We start from the raw sequence: 10,655 nt of genomic DNA on the forward strand, positions 1-10,655 counted from the left end.
TGCATCCTATTTGAAATTATCATCATGGCATTTATTCTTCAACTGCTACTAATAGGAAACAGATGCACATGCACAAGTAGAAGTGCCTAAGCACACAAATGAATATAACAATATGGGGTTTTTTTCTGATCTTTATTTTGGTATAGAAATAACCAGGTGGATGAGAAAAGACTTGGCTTTTATCTCTTATGTGTTGACTGCAGAGCAAAGAGGTTTTAAACGATATTGTTTACAGCTGTTTTCTGCCAGGCCCCATTTTTCTGTACCTTTTGGAAGAGAGGTTCAGGAGGTGCATGCAACACAAAAGGCTGTGGCTGTGGCTTGTAGAGTTTCAGTGTAAACAGCAGTGGGGGTGGGGGTGAACTCTCTGGTGACCACTTTGTTTTTACGCTACTATCTCAATTCACTGTGGTTAGCACAGACATGGCAAAAACAATTAGCTGATGAAGCTAAGGAAGTAGATCAAGTGATTGCGAGGCCTAAATTCAAAACAAACTATTTTCACACAACCATTCTGTGCAGGTGGCAAATGTCCTTGTCAGTCCATTGCAGAGTTCTGATATTAACAAATAGCTGAAGGATGCATCTTTATCATTTGAGCCCTTCTGGTTTCCCAGTATTTAATCAGTTCAGAAAATCAGTTCAAAAGTTTCTTGTCTTATCGAGATTTTAGACAGAAATTACAGCGTTGCAGCACCCACTTCATATATTACAAGAAAGAACAAGCAGGAGGTAACAAACAACACAACTGAAGGATGAACTATATCTGCAAAAATCATGCAGTGGTTAACATATGATGTGAAACTGCAACTTTAATTGGACAACAGCTTATCATAATCTTCTTCTGAACCCACATCATGTGAAAAAGTTGGTTGGATGGATGTAATTAGAAAAATACAGCAAATGATTGCATTACAGCGCCCCCTTGTTGAGTCAGTAGCTTTCAGAGTCAATAACTAATTTATTGTAATTCATCTGATTTTATTACATTCGTCCAACTTTTTATTGTTTTAAAAGTGTCAGAACAGCCTGGAGTCTATTCCAGGATACAATGGGCCAGAGGTGGAAGACACCCTGGGCAAGTTCTCTATCATATTAACTGTCTGATATTTTTCACAAGGCCAGAACAAGCAGTAAAACTGTGCTTTTTTAAAAAATGCTATATTTATTACCTATGTGGTATCACTTGAAAGTTACAATTAAATATATCCTAAGTAAAAATGTTAAAACAACATGGTAACAATCATCCACAATGACCATACATATTTGGTAACGGCTTTTATTACCTCATACTCTGCACAATACAAACAAATGCACATCTAGTGTAATATAGGGCAGATGTGTCATACTCTACAAGAGCATTACTTCATGAACATCATGTATACATTCTTTTTTTTTTCTCTTACACTCCATCACCCACAGCAATACGAAAAGTACACGGTTAAAGTTTTCAGACAAAAATATTCTATGCCCTTTGTTTAGGGAAGTAGGAAAATCAATCTAGGTCACTACCCATGTCATTCAATACGCGAGAGCAGAAAAAATAAATGCAAGAAATTTTGTATATTTTCGATGATCAGACTTTCACAGAATGTTAGATCATTGGAAATATTTTTGTGAAATGCTATTAAATGTTAAGTGAAAATAAATTAAAGTGAGAATGCCCTCAAAGGGTCAGGAAGCATCACTTTGAAGCTGTTCACTAATAATAAATAAACCAGTTTGGCGTTTGCTTGAAACTCTCAATTATGGATTGGACTTTGACTACAAAATGGGCTACTAAAATTAAGACTGATCAGCGAAATATCAATAACTAACAACTCAGTCCTGGTAAGCTAAATATTACCAATATCCATCTGATAGATAAGACTGCAAAGCTTTAGACAGTGTGTATCTGTCCAGTTCAAAAAATGGACAAGGCCTCTTCAAACAGGGACGTGATAGTAATTGCATAGAGCACTGAGGGAAGTCTGCTAGCTACTGTAAGTGAGCTCCAAATTGAGACGTAGAAAAAAAGCACAGCTGGAGAAGGCTATCATTTGTTACTATTTCATTTTCATATTCAGTTGTGTGTACTGTCAACTTCCCGCTCCCGCTCTGTAGTGAAGCCAATAACTACTGAAGATGCCAGATAAAGCATGAATAAACAATTCCTCATGGAAGTGCTTTTTTCTGTCTCTCTTGTCTTACAGCAGTGGAACTGATGGTTTCTTGTCCAAACCACAGTCATTAATGTTGGTCTTGTCTTACCCTCTGGACATCTGTTTAACCAGCTGTCTTGGATAGAACTCATTCACTGGGTTCATATCTGAAACGGATAAGCAACGCAAATCTGATATTAGACAAAAATATAAATAAGAAAGCCAATTTCAGGACAACAAATTATTCAATTTAAAGAGCCATACCACTGTTTGGAATTGACAGAGTTTGCACTGAATGCTCACCTCTGCAATCGTTTTCTAATTTCTTTGATCTGCTCATTTTTCTTGGTCAGGATCTCCTTCATGTTGCGGTAGGCCGCAGTTTGCTGGAACTTCTTCTCCAACTCCTGCACACCATACACATATATAAAAATGTGAAAATGATGGCACAGAAGCTGAATGCACCCATACTGAACTGGGCCCTGCCCACTTCAAACCAGCAAGAAGAAAAAATAAGTCACAAATACTCAAGCCATTCTTAGAATATAATCAAAACTGTTTTAACTTTGGCAGCATGGTAAGAAACTAAGTGAGAAAATATGTTTTCAGGGTGTTTAATCACAGATGATGGTTACTGTCAGATGCGGGTAAAAACCACAGTGATGTACCTTCTCTGCCAAGGCCAGCTGTTCCTGCACTCGAAGCAACTCATGTTTGGCAGAGATCAGGTTCTCCTGCAGATCCTTCTGGGAGGCAGCATTGGCGTTGAGAGACTTTTCATAGTCCTCTTTCAGAGCTGCCACTGTGTCCTCTAAACTGTTGATCTCCTGGGATTGAGCAGCAAGCTTAAATGAAGAAGAAACAACACTTAAGTTCAGGTGGAGTGAATGGCAATCACTGCTATTACATGTTAATACTACAGAATGGACACCGTCTGTTCCTATCCACGGAGACAAACAAAAGTAACACTTCAGCTAGATACATACCATTTCCAATCCAAGTTAGCAGACAAAACCACAATGACAGGAAGTGTTCAGATGCAATACGATAATAACTAAAGAATACAAAATAAAAGTAGTAAAATTGAAAGCAAACTCAAAATGCCACAGAGATGATGCTGCTAGCAAGTCAAATGTGGAACAGTACCTGCTGTTCACCTTGCACCTTCTGAAGGTCTTTCAGAGCTCTCTCTGCCTTGGTTTTCTCATCTAATGCACTCATGGCCTAAAAATTTTTGTTCAAAGAATGAGATTATTAATGTAAATAAGTAGACTGAAAAATGTTGCCTGCTTAAAATAAATATGTGACTAATTTTCATACCTGGGATTCTAAAGTCCGCAGCCTGGTCTTCAGTTTATTGTTTTCCTCCTGTAGTCTCCCAATCTCCTGAAGAAATATTTAACATAAATCTGGATGAGAGTATGAATCTGATAATGATGATCCAACTTTCTGCCATTAACCTATACGTGTAATCCACACAATATATTTCTTTACCTTGTTGAGAAGTTCAGACACCCCACCTTCATTCAGTGGTGCTAACTTGGGTTTGCTTGGTTCCTGGTTTGTCTGGTAATAAAGTAAAGAAACAATGGCAGGACAGTCGTTATTTCCTGGACTAAAACATGTTGGATATGCTTTTTAACCTCTGTACATGCAATGTAATAGTTAAATTAAAAACACTCTTTCGATGTCCGTTTAGTCTTGCTTTTCTTAGAAACGTGAAGATGACTAATGACTACCTTTTGAGAAAGGTGTAAATGACAAAACCCATGACAGAGCAAAGTGTAGTGGTACACAGTTAATTTGTTTAGCTTGTATAATGCGTTGTGAAACCACACGTCGACCTGTGATGTGTGACTTTCTGAACCACATGGCTACGTGTCAACAGCAGGTGGCCTGGCATATAAAACTACCTAAAATGTGCAGAAGTACTACACTGCTCTCTAGTTACTGAATTACATGTGGGTATAAATATGCTTTGAACACATGATTAATGACGAGGGCACTGATGGTGATGTTTTGAGGGATACATATAACAGAGCTGCGCATTATACTGACCTTATCAGTGGTTTTAAAGTCAGTCTTCTCAAATTCAGCCACTTGTTCTAACAGCTCCCTATACAGGTAGAGAGGAGCAAAGAATTGGGCAGTAGAATAATGAAGAAAAGAACAGAGAAAGGAAAACAATGAGGTTGAAATGTTATATAAAATAGCATCTAGATTTTTTTAGATTGAATTAACCTTTATAAAATACAAAATATGTAAAGTTGAGAGATATGTAAAATTGAGATTCTGTTTGGATATGCTATTGCGTTACACAGCCATCAGCCTGCCACCACAATGCTGATGTTTGTGTTTTTTTGACATTACAATAATGTACAATTTGGTGGTTATGAATGTTTGGGAAGGAAAATGAACACCCTTGTTCTTGATGGCAGTTTAACACTTATGCAATAAGATATGCTTGTGGTGAACAGATCAGTTCTGAAAAGCTTAAATGTGGTTTTTAAAAAGCAGCTGAACACACGTAGACTATGACACGGGGCGTATTCCTTGCTTTAGACACCAGATCAGTCACGTAGGGCTGAACCCCGCAACAAAAAAGCTTTAGGGCTTGTTATTCACCCAACATGTGCATATTACAAACAAAAGATCTTTTCCAAAACACACACACTGTTTTAATGAAGTGAAAGGTCCCAGAGGTCAAAAGTTATGTGAGGTTCACCTGCATATCATAGAAGACAGAGAGTACACTCAAATCTGTGTATATGTATTGTGGAGCTTTACAATGATTAAACTGGCCAACGGCATTAACTGATTTTAAGAAACAGTCAGCACCGGAAGTTCAGGAATTTTTCAACCTTTTGCACCAATGTTGAAAATGATCAGATGGGTCATACGTGACAATAGGAGAGCCTTGCTTCCTCCATCTCACTGGCAAAAAGAGGAACAGGATGACATGTTTACTTTGACTATCAAATTTGTATTTCACACCCAACATTTTGAACAACTCTGCGAAGCTTTAATTTCAGAATAGATTCCTCTAAATTGTGTTACTGTGATTTATTGCTAATCTATAAAACAATCCCTATGTTCTAAGGCCTGACTTTATTTGTGTCAAGCAGCTCTTACTTTCTTAGCCAAAATGTCAAGAGTCCCAGATGTGATTTATCATTATTACTGGTATCACATGCCTTCAATGCTTTATGTTTAGGCTTTTAATATGAAAAATCCCTAAAGCACACTTGGCATCCTCACTTAGAAACAACAGCAAGAGCGACCTTTTAGTTTTTTTCTTATATAGACTTAATTTTATCACACATGGCCATGAACCAGCTACATTGATCACTGATTTTGTGTCACTTCACCACTTCAAAGGTAAACACTAAAAGCATCCAGATATTCATTTGAAAAACTGACAAGCTGACAAAGGCTTTCTCTTTAAACGATGTCCTGGTTAAGCATGATAACGCACAAGTTATCAGTTGGCATTAAGATCAATCTCCCCCAAAAGGTGGGGAAAAAAACTTTAAAAACAATCTGTAGTAAGGTCTGCAAATTATCTTGAAAAACAGGGACATTGTTTCTGGGGCAACATGTTAACATTACATTTTTTAATTCAGTTTTTTTTAAGCTTGAGATCCATTAACATTGTATGGGATTTAAAGCATAAGTCTCATTGGTAGATTTTTCAAAATCTCAGCAAGGGCTCTGCACAGCTCAATACCATTAGGGACTAAAAAGATTATATGATATTTTGTAATTTGGGTGAACTGACCTTAAAATATAGTGATAAGATAGCAGATGTTTTGCTTTTCAGACTAGTTGAACCTCACAGCGGAAAGGAAACCACTGTAGCGGAAAAAAAGGTTATATTCACAATGTGTGAGAGTGTGTGGCTAGGCAATGACCTTTTACCCTGCGAGATAATATGCAACACATCTAAATCTAAGCAGTACTGAAGAGGAGGTTGCCAATGGTACAATGCAGACACTTTCCTCATGAATATGAAGCTGTATTGCATGTTTAGGGGTTTAGCACAGGTGTTGCACACTCAGTTTAACCTTGACCTGCCACATTAATTGAACTCATTTTAATATGTTTTTACAGCAAATTTAATAGTTATTAACGTCATTGTATCACAGCCAAAACCAGATGAAAAAATGATTTTTCTTTTTAGTGCATACAAGATCCATATTTTGTGCACATAAGTTATAACCTTAAATATAAACTCTCATGACTTTGAGGGGTGCTGTATTCCATAATATATTTGTAAGAACATTTTGTATTCCTGTGGGAACAAACTTGATTATGTCACCCCTTGCCAAATGCTTGCCGGATGTTTTTAGATTATTAATTTAACAATTAACAGAAAACATCAGTCTGATTCCTTCACCACTGCTCACCTGTTCTCTAGCTCTGAGATATCACTCTGCAGTCGAAGGTAAAACTTCTCAGCCTGGGAGAAGAGCTGCCTGAGTAGCAGCACATTGGTGTGGGCTGTGTTGATGAGCTCCATCTCCACCTCCCCACGCACCACTGCCTGCAGCCCGTCCAGCATCTCCCTCACCTCATCCACTGTGAAGGTTTCCTCCACTAACCTTCAGACAGAAACATATAGGCACACGCACTTTTCAGATCCATCTGAACTGAAAAGCACTTAATTGTTGTGCTATGTTTTGCTTACGCAGAACATGTGTCTGAAGTTTAGTGAATTAAAGTTGAATTTACAGACAAATAATGACTCCAAATACTTAAGTATGATCAATCACCTGCTATCTTTGAGTTCCTCAAAGCATGAGTCAATAGTCTTGAGCCTCAGGACCCTCTTTGAACGCGCAAATCGCATGTAATTGATGACTTCATTCTGATGGTGTTCATTAAACCCAAATTCAGCCTATATAGAGACAAAAGGCAAGAAATTAGTAACAAAAATAAGCGTCAAAATTAGAAGTATATAAAGACGAGGAGAGATTGTAACAGCCACCACAACTAGCCGATCAGCTAACTTGAGGAGGATTTTCCCCTGCTAATATGTGACAGGGCCTATCCACATGAGCTTCCACACATAACGTGGGATGCTTGCTATATGTCTGTAGCTAACTTTACTCGCCTGCGAAATCAGGTCGTGGCACCATGTTTACACAGCAGAGTTAATGCTAAATATTTAGCATGTTAACTTCTACAACAGGTGCCTGGCCACCCATAAAGAGCAAACGATAGAAGCTACTCACCATGGTGGCTGTGCAGCTAACGTTAACGTAACTAAGTTAGCTAGCGTGTAGACTGTGCTTATCCAAAAGGAAAAAAACGGGTGTTTCAGCCTCTAATTTAGGCCACGCAGCCAACAGACGACAAGCTATAGGTGATATGCTGGAGTCGAGAGTTCACGTAAAGTTCAACTCGATGAAAAGGCTGACGTTAAACTGAGGTTATATCATGGCTATAAGATTATCTGGCAGGCTGGCTAGCCAAGCTACACAGCTAGTGTTTGCCTTGAGAATGCCTTGGTAACGGAGAATAGCGTCATCACCTTGGTTACTAGAGATGCGTTCAACGGCGCTACGTATAACAGGAAACAAAACATCATGGCCGAATTATTACTAATATATAATAATATGTTAATGCAACGATATTATCATAATAGCTCGATTTTATTGACATCGATGTAAACATAGATGTTTAATCATTATTATAAACTTTTAGATGTTGTATACAATGCAAATCTTTATTTCGCTGGTCAAGAACGTGTAACTTAAAAGCATTCGCAAGTAGAATCTCGTTATTGAAAATTATTTTAAAATACTACTGTTGGTTTATATAAGAACTGAATGATTAAGGACCAAAATATATTGCTCGTCTTTTATTTTACTCTATAAAATCCTATTTAAATGTATTTCTTAATGCCTTTTATGTCTTAGGTGAAGCACTTTAAATTGCCTTATTCTTGAAAACTGCTATACAAATATCTTTGCCATGCCAAACACCTGGCTACTCTTCACTTAAGTTTCTGCTCTTTTATGTACCAAGTCTAATCTCACCAATGTCCTGCTTACTCTTGTCAATCTTGTAAAAGTACATAAACACGTCATCGGAAATGTGTTGTTAAATACATCCATGGTTTCCCTGCTTTGTCATTGGGCCATTATTAAAAGGAACATTTTTCTTTGACCTTACTATTTTGTCTCTGTCACTCTATACTATGGAATTGTGAAATTTAAGTTGCAGGTTGCAGATCATCATGATCATTTAAATTAGCATTAGATGGCAGTGTTGAGCTAGAAGTGTGAGATGAGTGCAGGTCCTGAGAGGATGAAGGCTTAGCACAGACTTATGCCCTTCATCAGCACCTTGTGCTAAAAGAACTTGTGCCTGTTTCCCTGTGGAACTTACATATACTTCACGCTGATTTATGTGCTTTAGCAACTGGTCTCGTCACAGGGCTGTTCACAGCAAGGCCAAGCTTACAGCTAGCCCACAGAGAGGCCTATCAATCTACTATATATATGTTACACTTTTCTGAAAGACTATGGAATCTTGTTATGTAAACGCTGATGGAAACCACTTCTCTTTATTTACAAGAGTGAGGTAAGGTAATGCAGAAGTGGTTATGACCCCAGTGCTCAAGAAATAATGGTAGAAAACATGTTGTGGAAATAAAAGAAGTCAAGACAGGAAAAAACACTGCTTTATTGTTGACGCTTCAGTTATGCAGAAAGCTCTAACTGCTGCTAGAAGCATACATGTTTCCGCTGATTAACAGATTGGACTCAGCATGGTTAATTCTACATCAGGTGAACTCATTTGACTCCACATGAGCCAGCTAAAAGTGTCACAGAGGTAATGTCCTGTCATTGAAGCCTAAAGAACATCACTATCTATGTTGTTAAGGAGGATCCTCTGGAAAAAGAAGGAAACTTTTTTCCCCCCTCATGTCTCTCTAGCTGTAATTAAATTAGACTAACGGGCAGCGCATGGTTGGTCACCTAATCAGATGCTTCATAACGTGACCACTCTGTGCTGTCCCGCTCAAGTCACAGTGCAACATCAGTCAGTCACAGAGGCCAAGATGTTTCCCCTTTACCTTCAATCACGGTGAGTCACTTGCAACTTGAGACAGGGAATAGAAACCACTTGTTTAAAACCATATTCAGCAGGGTTTTTGTGAGAGCCCAATATGTTGGTGCTACTTTTCTATGGCAGTCAGTTAGACCACGGTGGTCACTATTCATCAGTCACATGTGTTTTAGCTCTTATGGCAGTTCCAAAATTAGTTGATGTTGATGTTCAGCAGCTGGTGTATGGATTACTTTAAGAAAACTGAAAGAAATCAAAATTTATAAAAAAAAAAAAAAAAAAAGTAGGTAATCGGTTAATAAATGCATGCTAGGAAAAAATAATATGAGCATGAAAATTGATCATACAATAAACTAGTAAATAAAAAGAAGCAGCAGAAACAATTAAACTATTGTTATTAGTTATACAAAAATGTTCATTTTACAGATTAATTTCATGTAAACTATTGTAGTTAGAGGGATTGGAAAAGTACAAATTATTCATATGTACTGCAAATGTTACTTGCAGGTTACAGATTTAAAGTATCTAATGGTATACCCGTTACTATTTAACATAGTCTTTACTATGTATGCCGTACTTCTGTGATTAGTATTAGCTTCAAGCCTTCAGGGAGGGTGTTCAATAAATGACTTTGATCACTTAACAGTTTTGGAACTTTCATAGCACACTTTTTTTTTTTGTATGTGTGTGTATGCGTTCAGTGTTTTTGTGGCCTGGCTGGTAAGCATGATGAATATCTGCCTGAATTTGAGGTATTGCTGCATTGAATGGACACTGTCCCTAGAGGTCACAATAGTCCTGTTTAATCCAGGTGTAAAAATTAAGAGATTTTTACCCTTTGTGTCTTCTTTCAAACGCCAAGGTATCAAGAAGGAAAATATTAGAGAGAGAGACAGGCTACATAGAGACACAGAGAAGATATAGAATCGTAACCCAGTCTCTAGTTCATTAGGTTTAGTTCATTTTAGAAATGTGACTGTCTTAATTAGATTATTGTTAACTTTTACATTTGCTTTGTTTTGAAGTTTACCCAAACTTCAAAATGATTAAAAATAAATTAAAAGAATTAAACTAATGGAAAAAAGGAATAGCAATCCTCACATTGGAGAGGCTGAAACCTGAAATGTTTTGTATTCTTGCATGGAAAATGACTTCAGTGCATATGTTTTATATGCAAAATTGTTATTCGTCGTGTAACTAAAGTTGTTAACTAATTGTAGTGTGGCGAAAAATTCAGTATTTCCCTAGTATAAAGTGACGTGAAAAGGCTCAAATAAAGTACATCGGGTTTGTACAGCATTCGTGTCAATGTACAGCTGTCTAGTCTTCATATTGTTGCATTACTCATTGTTGTCACTCATTTCTTTCAAACCTGCTCCAACGGAAACTGATGGTTCTGCTATTAAACCGATTCCGCTGTGGACGGCCTAAACTGTT

General features: G+C 37.5%; 1 protein-coding gene across 1 annotated transcript; it reads right to left on the minus strand.

The window, feature by feature from the left end:
- Nucleotides 1-1,215: 1,215 nt before the first annotated feature.
- On the minus strand, nucleotides 1,216-7,631 carry lztfl1 (leucine zipper transcription factor-like 1). The gene is made up of 10 exons (XM_041066192.1): nucleotides 7,376-7,631; nucleotides 6,914-7,038; nucleotides 6,548-6,742; nucleotides 4,200-4,257; nucleotides 3,636-3,707; nucleotides 3,462-3,527; nucleotides 3,288-3,365; nucleotides 2,810-2,986; nucleotides 2,445-2,548; nucleotides 1,216-2,308 (listed from the first exon to the last, which is right to left on the minus strand). Exons 1-10 carry the CDS (start codon nucleotides 7,376-7,378, stop codon nucleotides 2,290-2,292), a joined length of 897 nt encoding a protein of 298 aa, XP_040922126.1. The 5' UTR covers nucleotides 7,379-7,631; the 3' UTR covers nucleotides 1,216-2,289.
- Between the last annotated feature and the right edge of the window lie 3,024 nt (nucleotides 7,632-10,655).

The sequence above is a fragment of the Toxotes jaculatrix genome, chromosome 20, assembly GCF_017976425.1.
Source record: "Toxotes jaculatrix isolate fToxJac2 chromosome 20, fToxJac2.pri, whole genome shotgun sequence".
NCBI lineage: Eukaryota > Metazoa > Chordata > Actinopteri > Toxotidae > Toxotes > Toxotes jaculatrix.

What these genes read in the sequence shown, in the direction of transcription:
- lztfl1 (XM_041066192.1), bottom strand. An exon ending in TGTCTGAACTTCTCAACAAG is followed by an intron (nt 3,528 to 3,635) that starts GTAAAGAAATAT and finishes ATATTTCTTCAG; the next exon opens with GAGATTGGGAGACTACAGGA. An exon ending in AGCTGGCCTTGGCAGAGAAG is followed by an intron (nt 2,549 to 2,809) that starts GTACATCACTGT and finishes TATGGTGTGCAG; the next exon opens with GAGTTGGAGAAGAAGTTCCA.